This window comes from Anomaloglossus baeobatrachus, chromosome 2, assembly GCF_048569485.1.
Source record: "Anomaloglossus baeobatrachus isolate aAnoBae1 chromosome 2, aAnoBae1.hap1, whole genome shotgun sequence".
Taxonomy (NCBI): Eukaryota; Metazoa; Chordata; class Amphibia; order Anura; family Aromobatidae; genus Anomaloglossus; species Anomaloglossus baeobatrachus.
The window spans coordinates 10,069,223-10,091,139 of NC_134354.1; the positions used below are offsets into that span (position 1 = coordinate 10,069,223).

At 56.4% G+C, this 21,917-nt stretch overlaps 1 protein-coding gene across 2 annotated transcripts; it reads right to left on the reverse strand.

Annotated features, from left to right (window-relative positions):
- Positions 1–2,687: 2,687 nt before the first annotated feature.
- LOC142280958 (cystatin-B-like) lies at positions 2,688–20,403 on the reverse strand. Of its 2 annotated transcripts, XM_075332803.1 has the most exons (4): positions 20,228–20,403; positions 8,062–8,163; positions 6,274–6,363; positions 2,688–2,885 (listed from the first exon to the last, which is right to left on the reverse strand). In XM_075332803.1, exons 1-4 carry the CDS (start codon positions 20,294–20,296, stop codon positions 2,703–2,705), a joined length of 444 nt encoding a protein of 147 aa, XP_075188918.1. In that variant the 5' UTR covers positions 20,297–20,403; the 3' UTR covers positions 2,688–2,702. The 2 variants fall into 2 exon arrangements, with proteins under 2 accessions (XP_075188918.1, XP_075188919.1); XM_075332804.1 differs by lacking the exon at positions 2,688–2,885 and having other exon boundaries at positions 6,106–6,363; positions 20,228–20,366.
- Positions 20,404–21,917: the final 1,514 nt, after the last annotated feature.

Consider the following 21,917-nt stretch of genomic DNA (forward strand, 5'->3'; position numbering starts at 1 on the left):
CACTGTATACAGACTGGTGCAACATCCGAGCGTGCCGATGACCCGGAGCGCAGTAACGTTGGCTGATTCTGAGCTTCCAAGTTCCAACTCCTCAATTTCCCCGACTCCCTCGTACACCGGCTTTTCATCATCATCATCATCATCATCATGATGCAATATTCCGTCTGTTTAGAGAACACATAATATACTTATTGGATACAAGTTTAGAACACAAAAAACTTTCAGAAAATGTAAATCTGCAATACACTGTGTAGGAAGTGGGGAAAACCGTTTTCAACAAAAACGTATGGAATAACATTTGTACAGAATAAGATTTGTCCAGTCTATGAATTAATAGTATTGCCTCCATCAGATCCTCCTTCATACATGACCTCACATCTCTGACCTCATTATTGTAAGGCCAGAGAACAACCTCTCTACAGTAACTTGGGTCGGTGACAATGTGGTCACACGGGCGACATCTGTAACAATCTCCACGTATAAAGGAATTGCCTCATGCACAGTCATAGTATCATAGTTTTTAATGTTGAAGGGAGACTCTAAGTCCATCTAGTTCACCCCGTAGCCTAACATGTTGATCCAGAGGAAGGCAAAAAAAACCCAATGTGGCAAACAAGTTCCAATGGGGAAAAAATGTCCTTCCTTCGTCCACATCCGGCAATCAGACTATTCCCTGGATCAATACCCTGTCATAAAATCTAATATACATAACTGGTAATATTACATTTTTCAGGAAAGGCGTCCAGGCTCTGCTTAAATGTTACTAGTGAATCCCTCATTACAACATCATGCGGCAGAGAGCTCCATAGTCTCACTGCTCGTACAGTAAAGAATCCTCGTCTGTGATTATGATTAAACCTTCTTTCCTCGAGACGTAGCGGATGCCCCCGTGTTCCAGTCACAGGCCTAGGTGTAAAGAGATCTTTGGAAAGGTCTCTGTACTGTCCCCTCATATATTTATACATTGTGATTAGATCCCCCTAAGCCTTCGTTTTTCCTGTCTTGGTATTGCAGCCCCCCCATTCCTCTAATAATCTTGGTGGCTCTTCTCTGCACCCTCTCCAGTTCAGCTATGTCCTTCTTATATATCGGTGACCAGAATTGTACACAGTATATAAGTGCGGTCGCACTAGTGACTTGTACAGAGGTAGAACTATATTTTTTTCATGAACACTTATACCTCTTTTAATACATCCCATTATTTTATTAGCCCTGGCAGCAGCTGCCTGACACTGGCCACTAAAGTGAAGTTTACCATCCCCCCATACACCCAAGTCTTTATGTGTCTGTTTTACCCAGTGTTCTACAATTAAGTACATAATCATAAATGTTATTTCCTCTACCCAAGTGCATGACCTTACATTTATCTACATTAAACTTCAATTGCCACTTCTCAGCCCAATCCTCCAATTTACATAAATCTCCCTGTAATATAAAATTATCCTCCTCTGTATTGATTACCCTGCAGAGTTTAGTATCATCTGCAAATATTGAAATTCTACTCCGCATGCCCCCAACAAGGTCATTTATAAATATGTTGAAAAGAAGCGGGCCCAATACTGACCCCTGTGGTACCCCACTATGAACTGAGACCCAGTCCGAGTACGTACCATTAATAACCACCCAGTCAGTTTTGATGAACGGCTGAACTCTTCTACTTTGAGAGCAAGTGAAAAAAATTTGCTGAAATCTGGTTAAATCTTTTTGCTATGGGTGACACTTTGGTGCTCCATGTCCAAAATTAAACTCCTCATTTGATGAGGCTGAAGATACGGCAGCAGTAGCACTGGATGAGACAATTCCTCATCTGGTGAGACTGAAGATATAGCAGCAGTAGTACTGGCAGGGACTAAGTCCTCATCTGTTTCGGCTGAAGATATGGAGAAGTAGCTCTGGATGTCCCAACTCCTCATCTGATGAGGATGAAGATATGGCAGCAGTAGTCTTGGATGACACATTTCCTCATCTGATGAGGCTGAACATTTTTCACCAGTAGCATTGACAGGACCCAACTTCTCATCTGATGAGGCTGAAGATATGAAAAAAAAAAAAGCCCTGGATGAAACAATTCCTCATCTGATGAGGATGAAGATCTGGCAGTAGTATCTCTGGATGACCCAACTCATATCTGATGAGGCTGAAGATATGGAACAGTAGCACTGGGTAGCACTAGCAGGACCCAAGTCCTCATCTGATGAGGCTGAAGATATGGAGCAGTAGACCTGGATGATACAATTCTTCATCTGTTGAGGATGAAGATAGGGCAGCAGTAGCACTGGATGACAGTTCCTCATCTGATGAGGCTGAAGATACGGCAGCAGTAGCACTGGCAGGACCCCAGTCCTCTTGCTCTTGGCAGTCCTGTAGCTGCTTATCCTAACCTCTACCTCTGTCATCAAGCAGTATACGATGACTTGGGTCCACATAAACAGCGGCCAGAAGAATTTCATTTTCTAATAGCAGTGCCTCTCTCCGATCATTGAAGCAGCAATTCCATCTGCAATTAAACCTCCTCTTTGGGACAGGCAAAACAGCAAGTTCTTCCACTCCCTTATGAAAATGCCGAGAGTTAAATCCTCAGCTTGTAATTTTTTTAGTCAATGTAATTGGGCGATGAAGCAATTCCTTCAATTCAGCCGTCTGTGTCCATTGCCCTTCATTTAGGGTTACCTGAGGGTCGGCCATGTCTACAAGAAAGGGTTTCAGCTCAAGCTATCGCTCAATCTGTAAATAAGGGCTTCTTCAATCAATAATTTTCTTTTACTTTCTCTTTCCAGAGAAACGTCAAGCTTGAGTCCATCTTGTAACTGATGCTTGAGACGCTCTTTCCTCCTCCTTCGCCTGGTGGGAAGCGCTGGTTTCTTGGTGCTGCTTTTTCCCCTTCTCTGTAGAGGAGGAGCGTCCCTACTTATGTCATGTAGGTGAAGTGCAGCACAGATTCATCTCAACTAAAAGCCGAGATCCTCAGATCAGGAACAGAACAGACATTTATAGGATATTTCACAACTTTCCTAAATTCTTATGAAAAAATATTCAGCACATTCTGCACTGAACCACTGTACCCACTTTATTACTGTATTTTCTGGAGTGTAAGATGCACTTTTTCCCCCAATACTAGGGGTAAAATGGGGGTACGTCTTACAAAGTGGATATGGCTTACCGGGGTGGCCATGGTGGAGTGGGGGTCATAAGACGTGCTCGGGGGTTTTGCTGTGAACACCATTGATCTGCGGGCAGGCTGCGGGGGTGTGTTGGCTATGGATGCATTGAGTTGACTGTGGGCTCCATTGACTTACCTGCGATGGACTTCAATAAAATGGCTGCGGAGGTGGCGTGTGTGCATATTGACGTGATAGGACTCCACAGCCATTTTCTTGAACTCCATCTGCACACGCCGCCTCCGCGGACATTTTCGTGAAGTCCATCTCATCAACTGCGGACGATTCAACGGAGCCCGTAGTCAGATCAATGGCACTCGCCACCGAGACACAGTGTCCTGTGACCCTTGTCAGTCACTCCACTGCAGAGTCATCCCTGCAGATCAATGGCACCCGCCGCCGTGACACCACCGCAGCCTGACGGCAGATCAATGGCACCCACCACTGAGACACCCTGTCCTGTAACCCTTGGGAGTTATTTCACTGCAGTATCACCACCGCAGCACGCCGGCAGATCAATGGCACCAACCATGACACCCCCGAGCCCGCAGTTTTGCCGACCCTCCAGAGCCTCAACACCCCCTTCTCTGAGCCAGCAGCATTGCCTCCTGTGACCTTCCTGAGCCGCTCCTCCCCGGTAAGCATTAGGATTATGACTCACTAAGATAAGACAGACCCTCTATTTTTTCCTATTTTCCTCCTAAATTTTGGGTCTTATAAAACGAAAAATACGGTATATATTTTCAGTTGGTCCATTTGATACAGACTCCACAGCTTGTTATCTGGAATTGTATTGGGACACATCCCCAGTACAATATTAGTGCCAGATATCGCGCCCCCACCCTCACATGAGCTCTCTAGGGTCTTCTGTGGAAGGTCCTGGCAGCTCTGTATCTGCACACATTACGGTGCTCGCTGTACACATCAGTTCCCGGCACCCCGGACAGTCATAGATGGTGTAACCTCTGACTAAGAAGTATCCGCTGAGTTATCCGATAACACAGATCTGTACATGGAGCTCATGCGGCTTCTGTAACACTGCATGGTCAGTATCACACACAGCACATGTTGGCTTTTCCCCCCCCATTATTATTTTATATGTAGGCATACATGGCATATGGTTTTTTCCCTTTTAATTGGAGGCTTTTTTTCCATAGAATCATTTTAGATTTCTTTGTATGTTTTATTCAGTTACAGGGAACCGTAATGGGGGCGAGTGTGATCCCTAATAACCCCATACTGTAATATCCAGAGTGGTGGAAATGTACATCTCTCACAAGCTGAGGTTTTGCTTCTACATAGATAAGGTTTCCTCGTGTGGCCGAGTGACAATGACTCACTCCGATGTGGTATTTTGGTCATCATGGTAACAGCTACAGACAAACAATTTCTAGATAGAAGTAAATGTGTATTTGTATAAAGGACTTTGCAGCATTTTTTCCACCCCTGCACTGTATCAAGTAACAAAATGGGCGGTCACCGTATACCACCAAGGAGACGGGCGGTCACCGTATACCACCGAGGAGACGGGCGGTCACCGTATACCACCGAGGAGACGGGCGGTCACCGTATACCACCGAGGAGACGGGCGGTCACCGTATACCACCGAGGAGACGGGCGGTCACCGTATACCACCGAGGAGACGGGCGGTCACCGTATACCACCGAGGAGACGGGCGGTCACCGTATACCACCGAGGAGACGGGCGGTCACCGTATACCACCGAGGAGACGGGCGGTCACCGTATACCACCGAGGAGACGGGCGGTCACCGTATACCACCGAGGAGACGGGCAGTCACCGTATACCACCGAGGAGACGGGCAGTCACCGTATACCACCGAGGAGACGGGCAGTCACCGTATACCACCGAGGAGACGGGCAGTCACCGTATACCACCGAGGAGACGGGCAGTCACCGTATACCACCGAGGAGACGGGCAGTCACCGTATACCACCGAGGAGACGGGCAGTCACCGTATACCACCGAGGAGACGGGCAGTCACCGTATACCACCGAGGAGACGGGCAGTCACCGTATACCACCGAGGAGACGGGCAGTCACCGTATACCACCGAGGAGACGGGCAGTCACCGTATACCACCGAGGAGACGGGCAGTCACCGTATACCACCGAGGAGACGGGCAGTGACCGTACACCACCGAGGAGACGGGCAGTCACCGTACACCACCGAGGAGACGGGCAGTCACCGTACACCACCGAGGACGGAGGAGACTGTCAGTCACTGAATATTGAGGACTGAGATGATTCTGAGGCCAGCAGAATCAGGGGACTGAATTGCAGTAAAGGGATCAGGCGGCTGTTGCAAAAGCAGTTAGTAATCTGGTTCTCTGTTGTCAGAGCAGTCACACCATGGACACTACCATTCCAGCGGTCACATGAATGACCCCAAATGTGCTCTTGGGCACTTCCCTGTCCTCCGCTCACATCCTCGCCATTAGGACGGCTTCGGGATGTCTTGTTTATGGGATCAGGATGAATATTCTTCACTGTAGACCTGGGATGAGCAATTAATTTTCCTAATATAAAAGATAAAAACCGAATTGGAGGCCAAAGAAATTGCCCCTTGTTTGTTTTATCTCTTTATATAAAGCAGTAAATATGGTTGTGATTTGCGGCTCCTGATGAGGATTTGCAGCATATGACCTCAGCTGTACCGTCTGTGTCCTGCATACATCACCGCTGCAGCCGATCAGAGCAACCGCTCATTTTACTGCGGCACAGGCCAAGGTGTAAAGGGGAAAGTATGTGGGAAAGCCTTAAGGGCGGGCCACATGGACCCATAATAGAGCTATGTCACATGGAGATGCAAGGAGCGCACATGCACACATTAAGCCAGTGAGACAGCAGATTCACGGAGGGGGTGGATTATTTTGCAGAATGTCAGACCCCTCCCCCAACTCCAACAATGACACCACAGAAAACTCAACATTTAGTAGAAAAGTCAATTTATTGTCAGTCCTTGGTCAGCAGCCATTGCATTACTAGTACAAAATAAAGAAACTCAGGATAATGAGAGCAAAGTATCAGCAGCGGGGGAGGGGGAGGGGGGGGGGCTTAGTCGAAGTGGACAATTTCATCCCCCTTACACTTCCCGACCTGGGAGGCCGTGAGGCTCAGCTTCTGCCCTGCATGAGGCAGGTTCTTGTACATGCGCAAGTGAATGTACTCCTCATCTCCGACCCGGACCTGAAGATAAACAAGAGGGTGCAGAAGTTATAAACCAGAGGACCGGTGTCACTACAAGCGGTCTCACCACTGAAACAACATCTGTACACCATGGTTGTAAGCCCATCACCAGAGTTATATTGTTTATGTGGGACCGCAATGGGGTCAAGTGTGACCCCCTAACTACCCCAAGTACTGTAATGTGCAATCTGGAGGAGATGTACCCCACCACTTTATTACCCACTTCCATCCATATGGGACCAATAATTACTCAATACAATATAGAAATAAATTGAACCATTGTAGTAATACCAAGCAATTCCTTGTTCGCACAGTGAACATGTTTAAAATGAGGAAACTGATGCATCATTCTGTCTCAAGAGGAGCCGATCCAAACAAGCTCCAGCATTCACAAGAGCGGCACCTGTACAATCAGCAGGACATACACTACCCAATGACAAGCCTCCCAAATAAATATACCGGCTTATAAGATGCACTTTTCTTCCCAAAAATTTGGGAGGAAAGTGAGGGGTGCGTCTTCTAATCCAAATGTAGCTTACTGGGAGTGGTTGAGAGGGGGGGGGGGGGGGGGTGTTTTCAGGGATGCGGATGGCAGCAGCTGGGGGTGAAGGGTGGGGGGGGGGGGGGTCAGGGATGCGGATGGCAGCAGCTGGGGGTGAAGGGTGGGGGGGGGGGTGTTCAGGGATGCGGATAGCAGCAGCTGGGGGTGAAGGGTGGGGGGGGGGGGTCAGGGATGCGGATGGCAGCAGCTGGGGGTGGGGTCAGGGATGCGGATGGCAGCAGCTGGGGGTGAAGGGGGGGGGTCAGGGATGCGGATGGCAGCAGCTGGGGGTGAAGGGGGGGGGGTCAGGGATGCGGATGGCAGCAGCTGGGGCTGAAGGGAGGGGGTGAAGGGGCTGCTGACGGCAAGGGCTTCAAATAATAGCGCCTGGAGTAAATGCATGCACAGCTGGAGGTCTCAGCGCAAGATTTCATCTGCACATGCGCCACCTCCGCGCCCATTGATCTCCCAGCAGCAGACTTGAGGAAAATGGCGCCCAGAGGTAGCGTGTGTGCAGATGAGATCTCAGCTTGTCATTGACCCGATCGCTCAATCCGCGCATTTGCTGACTCCAGGCGCCATTACTTTGAAGCCCGCAGCCCCAGTCGACAGTTTGTGGGGCACCTGCAGCATCGCCCTGCTCCAGCACCGCCCCCTGCCTTCCGTGACCCCAATCCACCACTGCCCCTCTCTAGTAAGACACCACCTAATGATAAGATAGACCCCCTTTTAGTCCCTAAATTTGGGGTGCATCTTGAAATCTGGTGCATCTATAAACTGAAAAAGATGGTCTCTTTTTTATAATGTTTATATAATGGTGTCACTATAGTCACCTGCCTCTTCCTCCAGGAGCCAGCACCGCTCTGACCCAGAGGTGTCCCAAAACATTTCATGATGGAAGCTCCTTCAAAGTCATCATCCCGGCACAGACTGGTTCGGGGCGACCGCCGGGGGCTGCTGGGATCATGGTCGCTCCATCTGCATCTGATACTGACCCTGCACACTAGATGGCGCTAGAGAGGAGCTGAACGCTGCAGCTGATCTGTACAGACCGCTGCAGTCAGTCTCCACACCACCACTTCCCCCCCCCCCCATTTGATTTATTTTCAGTGCCTCCAAGTGTCTGCACTACAACTCCCAGCATGCTCCAGTCTCACCTTAACGAAGTAGTTGGTCCCAGCGACCACCTGCGTCTTGTACTCAGTGGCCACATACGTGGGGTACGTCTTGCCGTGTTTTTCTTCCACCTCCGTCTTCACCTGTAGGAGAGAAGACGCTGTGGTCAGGTGTCATATGTTCAGTCCTCCCCCGCAGCGGGTGCACAGATTTCTGCAATCCTCATTCCATGAGTAGGATCCTGCTGAGAGCTGAGGGACGGGAACTTGGGTCCAACCTCACGACCCACAATGCATCATCTTACATTAGAAAGCTGCGGAAGCTTTCAGAGAACTGGTCATCAGAGACAGCGTCCGGCCGCTCCTCAGGGGCGGGGCTCACTCTTAAGCGGCCAGACACATCCAACTCCCCCATATGAAGCTCCAATTGGTTGAGACTCAAACATTCAGATGGGAATCTTTCCATAGAGCGTCCACAGGTGGGACAAAAGGCCACGGCTGATGAATGGCCGAGGTGGAGACATCACCCCTGCAGATCTGTAGCCCGATTACCCTACGGTATCAGATTGTGTCCTCAGGCCTGGAGACTCTGCAGCTTCACACAGCTGAGGATCTGTTACACTGTATCCGGCCTCTGAGCTGCACTGTCAGCCCATACAAAGGCGGGATACAGCAGCTCTATACAGGTTACTAGTCACTGACAGCAGAGGGGGAAAAGAGGAATGAAGTGAATGAAAATCCTTTAAAGGGTCAGGATCCATAAATGACAAGGATGTACAAGGGAAAATATGGCACTGCATTTCTGAAAAAGAGGTATTTAGTTTATACTAAATCTTCCTCACCTCGCCCCCTATCTGTCGGTGTCCCTCAAGGCTCAGTTATTGGACCCCCTGCTGTTCTCCATCTATACCTTCGGCCTGGGACAGCTCATAGAGTCCCACGGCTTCCAGTATCGTCTCTATGCCGATGACACACAGATCTACCTCTCTGGACCTGACATTACCTCTCTACTAACCAGAACCCCACAATGTCTGTCTGCTATTTCATCCTTCTTCTCTGCGCGATTCCTAAACCTGAACATGGACAAAACAGAGCTCATTGTTTTTCCTCCGCCTCCTCCTCCTCACTCATCTCCTCCACCAAGTCTTTCCATCAAACTCGATGGCTGCTCACTCTCCCCAGTCTCACAAGCTCGTTGCCTTGGAGTAACCCTCGACTCTGCTCTGTCCTTCAAGCCACACATCCAAGCCCTCTTCAACTCATGCAGACTACAACTCAAAAACATCTCCCGGATCCGTGCTCTCCTTAACCAAGAATCTGCAAAAACATTAGTGCATGCCCTCATCATCTCCCGCCTCGACTACTGCAACCTCCTGCTCTCTGGCCTCCCTTCCAACACTCTTGCACCCCTCCAATCTATCCTAAACTCTGCGGCTCGCCTAATCCACCTCTCCCCTCGCTACTCCCCGACCTCTCCACTCTGCCAATCCCTTCACTGGCTTCCCATCACCCAACGACTCTAGTTCAAAACATTAACCATGACATACAAAGCCATGCACAACCTGTCTCCTCCCTACATCTGTGACCTAGTCTCCCGGTACCTACCTGCACGCCACCTCAGATCCTCACAAGATCTCCTTCTCTGCTCCTCTCTTATCTCCTCTTCCACAATCGTGTACAAGATTTCTCCCGTGCCTCCTCCATACTCTGAAACGCTCTACCTCAGCATATCAGACTCTCCCCTACCGTGGAAAGCTTCAAGAGGAACCTCAAGACCCATCTCTTCCAACAAGCCTACAACCTGCAATAGCCCTCAGTCCAGTAGACCACTGCGCAACTAGCTCTGTCCTCACCTATTGTACCATCACCCATTCCCTGTAGACTGAGCCCTCGCGGGCAGGGTCCCTCTCTCCTCCTGTAGACTGTGAGCCCTCGCGGGCAGGGTCCTCTCTCCTCCTGTAGACTGTGAGCCCTCGCGGGCAGGGTCCTCTCTCCTCCTGTAGACTGTGAGCCCTCGCGGGCAGGGTCCTCTCTCCTCCTGTAGACTGTGAGCCCTCGCGGGCAGGGTCCTCTCTCCTCCTGTAGACTGTGAGCCCTCGCGGGCAGGGTCCTCTCTCCTCCTGTAGACTGTGAGCCCTCGCGGGCAGGGTCCTCTCTCCTCCTGTAGACTGTGAGCCCTCGCGGGCAGGGTCCCTCTCTCCTCCTGTAGACTGTGAGCCCTCGCGGGCAGGGTCCTCTCTCCTCCTGTAGACTGTGAGCCCTCGCGGGCAGGGTCCTCTCTCCTCCTGTAGACTGTGAGCCCTCGCGGGCAGGGTCCTCTCTCCTCCTGTAGACTGTGAGCCCTCGCGGGCAGGGTCCTCTCTCCTCCTGTAGACTGAGCCCTCGCGGGCAGGGTCCTCTCTCCTCCTGTAGACTGTGAGCCCTCGCGGGCAGGGTCCTCTCTCCTCCTGTAGACTGTGAGCCCTCGCGGGCAGGGTCCTCTCTCCTCCTGTAGACTGTGAGCCCTCGCGGGCAGGGTCCTCTCTCCTCCTGTAGACTGTGAGCCCTCGCGGGCAGGGTCCTCTCTCCTCCTGTAGACTGTGAGCCCTCGCGGGCAGGGTCCTCTCTCCTCCTGTAGACTGTGAGCCCTCGCGGGCAGGGTCCTCTCTCCTCCTGTAGACTGTGAGCCCTCGCGGGCAGGGTCCTCTCTCCTCCTGTAGACTGTGAGCCCTCGCGGGCAGGGTCCTCTCTCCTCCTGTAGACTGTGAGCCCTCGCGGGCAGGGTCCTCTCTCCTCCTGTAGACTGTGAGCCCTCGCGGGCAGGGTCCTCTCTCCTCCTGTAGACTGTGAGCCCTCGCGGGCAGGGTCCTCTCTCCTCCTGTAGACTGAGCCCTCGCGGGCAGGGTCCTCTCCTCCTGTAGACTGTGAGCCCTCACGGGCAGGGTCCTCTCCTCCTGTAGACTGTGAGCCCTCGCGGGCAGGGTCCTCTCTCCTCCTGTAGACTGTGATCCCTCGCGGGCAGGGTCCTCTCTCCTCCTGTAGACTGTGATCCCTCGCGGGCAGGGTCCTCTCTCCTCCTGTAGACTGTGATCCCTCGCGGGCAGGGTCCCTCTCTCCTCCTGTAGACTGTGATCCCTCGCGGGCAGGGTCCTCTCTCCTTCTGTAGACTGTGATCCCTCCGCGGGCAGGGTCTCTCTCCTCCTATACCAGTCTGTCTTGTACTGTTAATGATTGTTGTACGTATACCCTCTTTCACTTGTAAAGCGCCATGGAATAAATGGCGCTATAATAATAATAAGTAATAATGTATTGGCCAATGCATGTAAGCCCGGACACCAACGGCAAGGTAATCTCTAATCCGGGAACCTAACTTAAATGCCACTATCCAGGTTAAAAACATCCGTGTCTGGGCAAAATGCCACTATTTGGACTACAAACCTGCATGTATGGGCAGCTAGGCTCCTGCTACAATGGTTATGAACAGCCAGAAGCCTATCTGCCCTTACATGGAGGTTTATAGTCCAAATAGTGGCATTTTGCCCAGACACGGATGTTTTTAACCTGGATAGTGGCATTTAAAGTTAGGTTCCCGGATTAGAGATTACCTTGCCGTTGGTTTCCGGGCTTACATGCCTTGGCCAATACATAAACTAAATCTCTCTTTTGCAGTAATGAAGTGCCATATTTTCCCTTGAACATTTTTGGCTTTTCAGTGTGCAGCTGTATGCATTTTATAGTTATATGTTTTTTTCAGCTAGCACCTGTTCACATTTGTTGGATGTGCAGGGGCAGTTTTTGGTCATTTATAAATGACAAGGAGTCACCGGCCAACACCGCAGATCTGTCAGCCTTCCCCCCCTTGTGTGCGCAGCGCCCTCACCTGGTTGCACAGCTCCTCCGCTATCCCCCTGTGTGTGCAGCGCCCCTCACCCTGGTTGCACAGCTCCTCCGCTATCCCCCTGTGTGTGCAGCGCCCTCACCTGGTTGCACAGCTCCTCCGCTATCCCCCTGTGTGTGCAGCGCCCTCACCTGGTTGCACAGCTCCTGCGCTATCCCCCTGTGTGTACAGCGCCCTCACCTGGTTGCACAGCTCCTGCGCTATCCCCCTGTGTGTACAGCGCCCCTCACCTGGTTGCACAGCTCCTGCACCTCCCCCCTGTGTGTACAGCGCCCTCACCTGGTTGCACAGCTCCTGCACCTCCCCCCTGTGTGTACAGCGCCCTCACCTGGTTGCACAGCTCCTGCACCTCCGCTCTCCCCCCCCTGTGTGTACAGCGCCCTCACCTGGTTGCACAGCTCCTGCACCTCCGCTCTCCCCCCTGTGTGTACAGCGCCCTCTCACCTGGTTGCACAGCTCCTGCACCTCCGCTCTCCCCCCTGTGTGTACAGCGCCCTCACCTGGTTGCACAGCTCCTGCACCTCCGCTCTCCCCCCTGTGTGTACAGCGCCCTCACCTGGTTGCACAGCTCCTGCACCCTCCGCTCTCCCCCCTGTGTGTACAGCGCCCTCACCTGGTTGCACAGCTCCTGCACCTCCGCTCTCCCCCTGTGTGTACAGCGCCCTCACCTGGTTGCACAGCTCCTGCACCTCCGCTCTCCCCCCTGTGTGTACAGCGCCCTCACCTGGTTGCACAGCTCCTGCACCTCCGCTCTCCCCCCTGTGTGTACAGCGCCCTCACCTGGTTGCACAGCTCCTGCACCTCCGCTCTCCCCCCTGTGTGTACAGCGCCCTCACCTGGTTGCACAGCTCCTGCACCTCCGCTCTCCCCCTGTGTGTACAGCGCCCTCACCTGGTTGCACAGCTCCTGCACCTCCGCTCTCCCCCCCTGTGTGTACAGCGCCCTCACCTGGTTGCACAGCTCCTGCACCTCCGCTCTCCCCCCTGTGTGTACAGCGCCCTCACCTGGTTGCACAGCTCCTGCACCTCCGCTCTCCCCCCTGTGTGTACAGCGCCCTCACCTGGTTGCACAGCTCCTGCACCTCCGCTCTCCCCCCTGTGTGTACAGCGCCCTCACCTGGTTGCACAGCTCCTGCACCTCCGCTCTCCCCCCTGTGTGTACAGCGCCCTCACCTGGTTGCACAGCTCCTGCACCTCCGCTCTCCCCCCTGTGTGTACAGCGCCCTCACCTGGTTGCACAGCTCCTGCACCTCCGCTCTCCCCCCTGTGTGTACAGCGCCCTCACCTGGTTGCACAGCTCCTGCACCTCCGCTCTCCCCCCTGTGTGTACAGCGCCCTCACCTGGTTGCACAGCTCCTGCACCTCCGCTCTCCCCCCTGTGTGTACAGCGCCCTCCCTGGTTGCACAGCTCCTGCACCTCCGCTCTCCCCCCTGTGTGTACAGCGCCCTCACCTGGTTGCACAGCTCCTGCACCTCCGCTCTCCCCCCCTGTGTGTACAGCGCCCTCACCTGGTTGCACAGCTCCTGCACCTCCGCTCTCCCCCCTGTGTGTACAGCGCCCTCACCTGGTTGCACAGCTCCTGCACCTCCGCTCTCCCCCCTGTGTGTACAGCGCCCTCACCTGGTTGCACAGCTCCTGCACCTCCGCTCTCCCCCCCTGTGTGTACAGCGCCCTCACCTGGTTGCACAGCTCCTGCACCTCCGCTCTCCCCCCCTGTGTGTACAGCGCCCTCACCTGGTTGCACAGCTCCTGCACCTCCGCTCTCCCCCCCTGTGTGTACAGCGCCCTCACCTGGTTGCACAGCTCCTGCACCTCCGCTCTCCCCCCTGTGTGTACAGCGCCCTCACCTGGTTGCACAGCTCCTGCACCTCCGCTCTCCCCCCTGTGTGTACAGCGCCCTCACCCTGGTTGCACAGCTCCTGCACCTCCGCTCTCCCCCCTGTGTGTACAGCGCCCTCACCTGGTTGCACAGCTCCTGCACCTCCGCTCTCCCCCCCTGTGTGTACAGCGCCCTCACCTGGTTGCACAGCTCCTGCACCTCCGCTCTCCCCCCTGTGTGTACAGCGCCCTCACCTGGTTGCACAGCTCCTGCACCTCCGCTCTCTCCCCCTGTGTGTACAGCGCCCTCACCTGGTTGCACAGCTCCTGCACCTCCGCTCTCCCCCCCTGTGTGTACAGCGCCCTCACCTGGTTGCACAGCTCCTGCACCTCCGCTCTCCCCCCTGTGTGTACAGCGCCCTCACCTGGTTGCACAGCTCCTGCACCTCCGCTCTCCCCCCTGTGTTGTACAGCGCCCTCACCTGGTTGCACAGCTCCTGCACCTCCGCTCTCCCCCCTGTGTGTACAGCGCCCTCACCTGGTTGCACAGCTCCTGCACCTCCGCTCTCCCCCCTGTGTGTACAGCGCCCTCACCTGGTTGCACAGCTCCTGCACCTCCGCTCTCCCCCCTGTGTGTACAGCGCCCTCACCTGGTTGCACAGCTCCTGCACCTCCGCTCTCCCCCCTGTGTGTACAGCGCCCTCACCTGGTTGCACAGCTCCTGCACCTCGCTCTCCCCCCTGTGTGTACAGCGCCCTCACCTGGTTGCACAGCTCCTGCACCTCCGCTCTCCCCCCTGTGTGTACAGCGCCCTCACCTGGTTGCACAGCTCCTGCACCTCCGCTCTCCCCCCTGTGTGTACAGCGCCCTCACCTGGTTGCACAGCTCCTGCACCTCCGCTCTCCCCCCTGTGTGTACAGCGCCCTCACCTGGTTGCACAGCTCCTGCACCTCCGCTCTCCCCCCTGTGTGTACAGCGCCCTCACCTGGTTGCACAGCTCCTGCACCTCCGCTCTCCCCCCTGTGTGTACAGCGCCCTCACCTGGTTGCACAGCTCCTTGCACCTCCGCTCTCCCCCCCTGTGTGTACAGCGCCCCTCACCTGGTTGCACAGCTCCTGCACCTCCGCTCTCCCCCCTGTGTGTACAGCGCCCTCACCTGGTTGCACAGCTCCTGCACCTCCGCTCTCCCCCCCTGTGTGTACAGCGCCCCTCACCTGGTTGCACAGCTCCTGCCACCTCCGCTCTCCCCCCTGTGTGTACAGCGCCCTCACCTGGTTGCACAGCTCCTGCACCCTCCCGCTCTCCCCCCCTGTGTGTACAGCGCCCTCACCTGGTTGCACAGCTCCTGCACCTCCGCTCTCCCCCCTGTGTGTACAGCGCCCTCACCTGGTTGCACAGCTCCTGCACCTCCGCTCTCCCCCCTGTGTGTACAGCGCCCTCACCTGGTTGCACAGCTCCTGCACCTCCGCTCTCCCCCCTGTGTGTACAGCGCCCTCACCTGGTTGCACAGCTCCTGCACCTCCGCTCTCCCCCCCTGTGTGTACAGCGCCCTCACCCTGGTTGCACAGCTCCTGCACCTCCGCTCTCCCCCCTGTGTGTACAGCGCCCTCACCTGGTTGCACAGCTCCTGCACCTCCGCTCTCCCCCCTGTGTGTACAGCGCCCTCACCTGGTTGCACAGCTCCTGCACCTCCGCTCTCCCCCCCTGTGTGTACAGCGCCCTCACCTGGTTGCACAGCTCCTGCACCTCCGCTCTCCCCCCCTGTGTGTACAGCGCCCTCACCTGGTTGCACAGCTCCTGCACCTCCGCTCTCCCCCCTGTGTGTACAGCGCCCTCACCTGGTTGCACAGCTCCTGCACCTCCGCTCTCCCCCCTGTGTGTACAGCGCCCTCACCTGGTTGCACAGCTCCTGCACCTCCGCTCTCCCCCCTGTGTGTACAGCGCCCTCACCTGGTTGCACAGCTCCTGCACCTCCGCTCTCCCCCCTGTGTGTACAGCGCCCTCACCTGGTTGCACAGCTCCTGCACCTCCGCTCTCCCCCCTGTGTGTACAGCGCCCTCACCTGGTTGCACAGCTCCTGCACCTCCGCTCTCCCCCCTGTGTGTACAGCGCCCTCACCTGGTTGCACAGCTCCTGCACCTCCGCTCTCCCCCCCTGTGTGTACAGCGCCCTCACCTGGTTGCACAGCTCCTGCACCTCCGCTCTCCCCCCTGTGTGTACAGACGCCCTCACCTGGTTGCACAGCTCCTGCACCTCCGCTCTCCCCCCCTGTGTGTACAGCGCCCTCACCTGGTTGCACAGCTCCTGCACCTCCGCTCTCCCCCCTGTGTGTACAGCGCCCTCACCTGGTTGCACAGCTCCTGCACCTCCGCTCTCCCCCCTGTGTGTACAGCGCCCTCACCTGGTTGCACAGCTCCTGCACCTCCGCTCTCCCCCCTGTGTGTACAGCGCCCCTCACCTGGTTGCACAGCTCCTGCACCTCCGCTCTCCCCCCTGTGTGTACAGCGCCCTCGACCTGGTTGCACAGCTCCTGCAACCTCCGCTCTCCCCCCTGTGTGTACAGCGCCCTCACCTGGTTGCACAGCTCCTGCACCTCCGCTCTCCCCCCCTGTGTGTACAGCGCCCTCACCTGGTTGCACAGCTCCTGCACCTCCGCTCTCCCCCCTGTGTGTACAGCGCCCTCACCTGGTTGCACAGCTCCTGCACCTCCGCTCTCCCCCCTGTGTGTACAGCGCCCTCACCTGGTTGCACAGCTCCTGCACCTCCGCTCTCCCCCCCTGTGTGTACAGCGCCCTCACCTGGTTGCACAGCTCCTGCACCTCCGCTCTCCCCCCTGTGTGTACAGCGCCCTCACCTGGTTGCACAGCTCCTGCACCTCCGCTCTCCCCCCTGTGTGTACAGCGCCCTCACCTGGTTGCACAGCTCCTGCACCTCCGCTCTCCCCCCTGTGTGTACAGCGCCCTCACCTGGTTGCACAGCTCCTGCACCTCCGCTCTCCCCCCTGTGTGTACAGCTCCTGCACTCTCCCCCCTGTGTGTACAGCGCCCTCACCTGGTTGCACAGCTCCTCCGCTATCCCCCTGTGTGTACAGCGCCCTCACCTGGTTGCACAGCTCCTCCGCTATCCCCCTGTGTGTACAGCGCCCTCACCTGGTTGCACAGCTCCTGCACCTCCGCTCTCCCCCCCTGTGTGTGCAGCGCCCTCCACCTGGTTGCACAGCTCCTGCACCTCCCCCCTGTGTGTGCAGCGCCCCTCACCTGGTTGCACAGCTCCTGCACCTCCCCCCTGTGTGTGCAGCGCCCTCACCTGGTTGCACAGCTCCTGCACCTCCCCCCTGTGTGTACAGCGCCTCACCTGGTTGCACAGCTCCTGCACCTCCCCCCTGTGTGTACAGCGCCCTCACCTGGTTGCACAGCTCCTGCACCTCCCCCCTGTGTGTACAGCGCCCTCACCTGGTTGCACAGCTCCTGCACCTCCCCCCTGTGTGTACAGCGCCCTCACCTGGTTGCACAGCTCCTGCACCTCCCCCCTGTGTGTACAGCGCCCTCACCTGGTTGCACAGCTCCTGCACCTCCCCCCGTGTGTACAGCGCCCTCACCTGGTTGCACAGCTCCTGCACCTCCCCCCTGTGTGTACAGCGCCCTCACCTGGTTGCACAGCTCCTGCACCTCCCCCCTGTGTGTACAGCGCCCTCACCTGGTTGCACAGCTCCTGCACCTCCCCCCTGTGTGTACAGCGCCCTCACCTGGTTGCACAGCTCCTGCACCTCCGCTCTCCCCCCTGTGTGTACAGCGCCCTCACCTGGTTGCACAGCTCCTGCACCTCCGCTCTCCCCCCTGGTTGCACAGCTCCTCCGCTCTCCCCCTGTGTGTACAGCGCCCTCACCTGGTTGCACAGCTCCTGCACCTCCGCTCTCCCCCCTGTGTGTACAGCGCCCTCACCTGGTTGCACAGCTCCTGCACCTCCGCTCTCCCCCCTGTGTGTACAGCGCCCTCACCTGGTTGCACAGCTCCTGCACCTCCGCTCTCCCCCCTGTGTGTACAGCGCCCTCACCTGGTTGCACAGCTTCCTGCACCTCCGCTCTCACCCCCTGTGTGTACAGCGCCCTCACCTGGTTGCACAGCTCCTGCACCTCCGCTCTCCCCCCTGTGTGTACAGCGCCCTCACCTGGTTGCACAGCTCCTGTACCTCCCCCCTGTGTGTACAGCGCCCTCACCTGGTTGCACAGCTCCTGCACCTCCGCTCTCCCCCCTGTGTGTACAGCGCCCTCACCTGGTTGTGTGGCGCCCCTGACCTGGTCAGGCACCACTGAGTACTGCACCCATGCTGGGGAACAGTACAACACAGGTAATCCAGAAGGCTGACCGGGGTGTGGTACACAGGTGCATAGTGATCAGGTCTCACACATGTACCTTTGAGAGGACCCCTGGGGATCCCAGGAGGGGGAAAAGCCTTCGCCTCCACTGGAATAGTGGAGGGGGCCAAAAGCCTCCATCTCCACTCAAGGGGTGTGGTAAGAGAGTCTGGTTGCTAGGTGGCGTAGGCAGGCACAAAAAGGAAAAGAGAAGGAGGAGAAAAGAGTCTGAAGCAGAGTGTGGAGGAGTGAGGAGCAGGAAAGTAAAGCTCAGACAGGAGCAGCAGTGAAGGTCCCCAGATGTGAGCCGGTTCAGAGCAGAGTCCAGGGAGCTCGAGTGAGGAGCAGACCCCTGGGGCTGTGCAGTCTGACAGCGTCCCGCGCAGTGGCTACCGACGGGGGAGAACGGTCACCTAGGAGTGCTACCCGAAATCCATCTTCAGCTAGAGAGAGAGCAACGGAGGTGGGAAGTAAGGAGACTGCTAGAGAGCACCAGGCCCAAACGGGCGGCAGATCCCGAAGCGGAGATAGATCCAGCTTTCTTTTGCTAAACCTGCCGGTGTGGGGCTCTCAAAGCCCACACCACAACACCACAAAAGCCGCAGCCACGTAGCCACAGTTAGGGCCCATAGGTCACAGGAGGCAAGCAGCTGGAGTGGCCTGGTCCAGGCGACAAGCAAACGGCAAACGAAGGGGAGAGAGGCTGCAGCATCTTCCCTGGGTGACCCCCATAGGGACTCAAAGTCGGGGTTACCCCAAACCACCAAGGGCTAAGGAAGGCGAGTTAGTAGTCACCCTCACAAGTCAGCCTGAAGGACACCTGGTTCCACTTGGTTCATCCCCAGCTACGCCCGGGTCACTCACCCTGCCATCAACTGAAAGACATCCTGCCTGTGTTGAGTCATTCTGCGCCCTTGTAGTTCTACACATCTACACAGGCCCTGGGGCTTGCCTCACTCTCAGGAGGCTACTACAACCGACTGCACTCACCATCAGCCCCAGGCATCCCTTAACCTGCAGTGGCGGTCCCCACTGACCGCAAATCTGAGAGTGGCGTCACGACAAACTACAAAGAAGGTTTCCTACCTGTGACCAGACAGATCCATCTACGTGGAGTCCCTGAAGGTAATGCACCGACACCGACACAGCGTTTGCGGGGCTTCACAGTTGCACAGCTCCTGCACCTCCGCTCTCCCCCCTGTGTGTACAGCGCCTCTCACCTGGTTGCACAGCTCCTGCACCTCCGCTCTCCCCCCTGTGTGTACAGCTCCTGCACTCTCCCCCCTGTGTGTACAGCGCCCTCACCTGGTTGCACAGCTCCTCCGCTCTCCCCCGTGTGTACAGCGCCCTCACCTGGTTGCACAGCTCCTGCACCTCCCCCCTGTGTGTACAGCGCCCTCACCTGGTTGCACAGCTCCTGCACCTCCCCCCTGTGTGTACAGCGCCCTCACCTGGTTGCACAGCTCCTGCACCTCCGCTCTCCCCCCTGTGTGTACAGCGCCCCTCACCTGGTTGCACAGCTCCTGCACCTCCGCTCTCCCCCCTGTGTGTACAGCGCCCTCACCTGGTTGCACAGCTCCTGCACCTCCGCTCTCCCCCCTGTGTGTACAGCGCCCTCACCTGGTTGCACAGCTCCTGCACCTCCGCTCTCCCCCCTGTGTGTACAGCGCCCTCACCTGGTTGTACAGCTCCTGCACTCTCCCCCCTGTGTGTACAGCGCCCTCACCTGGTTGCACAGCTCCTCCGCTCTCCCCCTGTGTGTACAGCGCCCTCACCTGGTTGCACAGCTCCTGCACCTCCGCTCTCCCCCTGTGTGTACAGCGCCCTCACCTGGTTGCACAGCTCCTGCACCTCCGCTCTCCCCCCTGTGTGTACAGCGCCCTCACCTGGTTGCACAGCTCCTGCACCTCCGCTCTCCCCCCCTGTGTGTACAGCGCCCTCACCTGGTTGCACAGCTCCTGCACCTCCGCTCTCCCCCCTGTGTGTACAGCGCCCTCACCTGGTTGCACAGCTCCTGCACCTCCGCTCTCCCCCCTGTGTGTACAGCGCCCTCACCTGGTTGCACAGCTCCTGCACCTCCGCTCTCCCCCCTGTGTGTACAGCGCCCTCACCTGGTTGCACAGCTCCTGCACCTCCCCCTGTGTGTACAGCGCCCTCACCTGGTTGCACAGCTCCTGCACCTCCGCTGTCGCCTCTTTGATGCTCCCGAGTCCCCCGCACAGCGGCATCCTGGCGATGAATCAGCTGACTGGAGCGGGCGCCGGTGTTTATACCAAGCGGAGAAACCATCCGGAGGACGAGAGAGGGGGAGACTCCCAGAATGCACCGCGACTCCTCTGTAGGTCTGTAGCCAGGTGTGACCACAAATTCCAGTCACACCCCCCCCGGCACGTGGTGTGGGCGCGGTCACGTGATGCCTGGTGACTCAGGCGTCTCGTGCCTCGCGGTTGTCGGTGAAGTCATTTGTTGGACTACAACTCCCAGCAGAGGCGGCACGTGTGTATTGTGTACGGGCGTAGCTGGCAGGGGGCCGCCCGATGCCGCGCTCTGATAGTGCCCCGGTCGCTGTGTGTTCCGCCCCGGTAGTGACAGCTCAGAGAGAGAGAGAGAGAGAGTGCAGCGCCGGCTCCCGCTGATCAACCGTGCTCATACGTCTCACACTGGAGGACAATTGAAGCGGTGACCGACCGGCACTCCGGGGTCAGCTGAGCACACTGTGACGTCACTCTCCAGCGCCGCAGAGGCGGCAGACGACGCTGGTTTATAAGTGCCCCAGTGGAGGTGAAGACACCAAGAGGAACAGTATAGGGTGAGGAGGCAGTATCTACAGACACAGTATGGGAGGGGAGGGGAGAGGATGGGGAGGGGAGGAAGTATCTATAGCCACAGTATGGGGGGGGGGGAGGAAGTATCTACAGATACAGTATGGGGGGAGAGAGGATGGGGAGGGGAGGAAGTATCTATAGCCACAGTATGGGGGGGGGGAGGAAGTATCTACAGATACAGTATGGGAGGGGAGGGGAGAGGATGGGGAGGGGAGGAAGTATCTATAGCCACAGTATGGGGGGGGGAGGAAGTATCTACAGATACAGTATGGGGGGAGAGAGGATGGGGAGGGGAGGAAGTATCTATAGCCACAGTATGGGGGGGGGAGGAAGTATCTACAGATACAGTATGGGGGGAGAGAGGATGGGGAGGGGAGGAAGTATCTATAGCCACAGTATGGGGGGGGAGAGGAAGTATCTATAGATACAGTATGGGGGGGAGAGAGGATGGGGAGGGGAGGAAGTATCTATAGATACGGTACGAGGAGGAGAAAAAGTATGTATAGACACAGTATGTGGGGGAGAGGATGAGGAGGGGGAAAACAGTATGGGGTGAGAGGATGGGGAGGAAGTATCTATAGCCACAGTATGGGGTGAAGAGGAAGTAAGTATAGTCACAGTATGTGGGGGAGAGGATGGGGAGGGGGAGATCTATATGTAAACAGTATGGGGAGGAGAGGAAGTATCTATAGCCACATCATGGGGTGGAGAGGATGGGGAGGAGAGGAAGTATCTATAGACACAGTATGGGGGGAGGAGAGGAGGTATGTATAGATACAGTATGGGGGGAGGAGAGGAGGTATCTATAGATACAGTATGGAGGGAGAGAGGATGGGGAGGAGAGGAAGTATCTATAGCCAGGAGGAGAGGAAGTATCTATACAGTACGAGGGGGAGAGAAAGTATATAGACACTATATGTGGGGGAGAGGATGGGGTGGGGGAGATTTATATGGAAACAGTATGGGGTGAGAAGGATGGGGAGGAGAGGAAGCATGTATAGCCACAGCATGGGGAGGAAAGGAA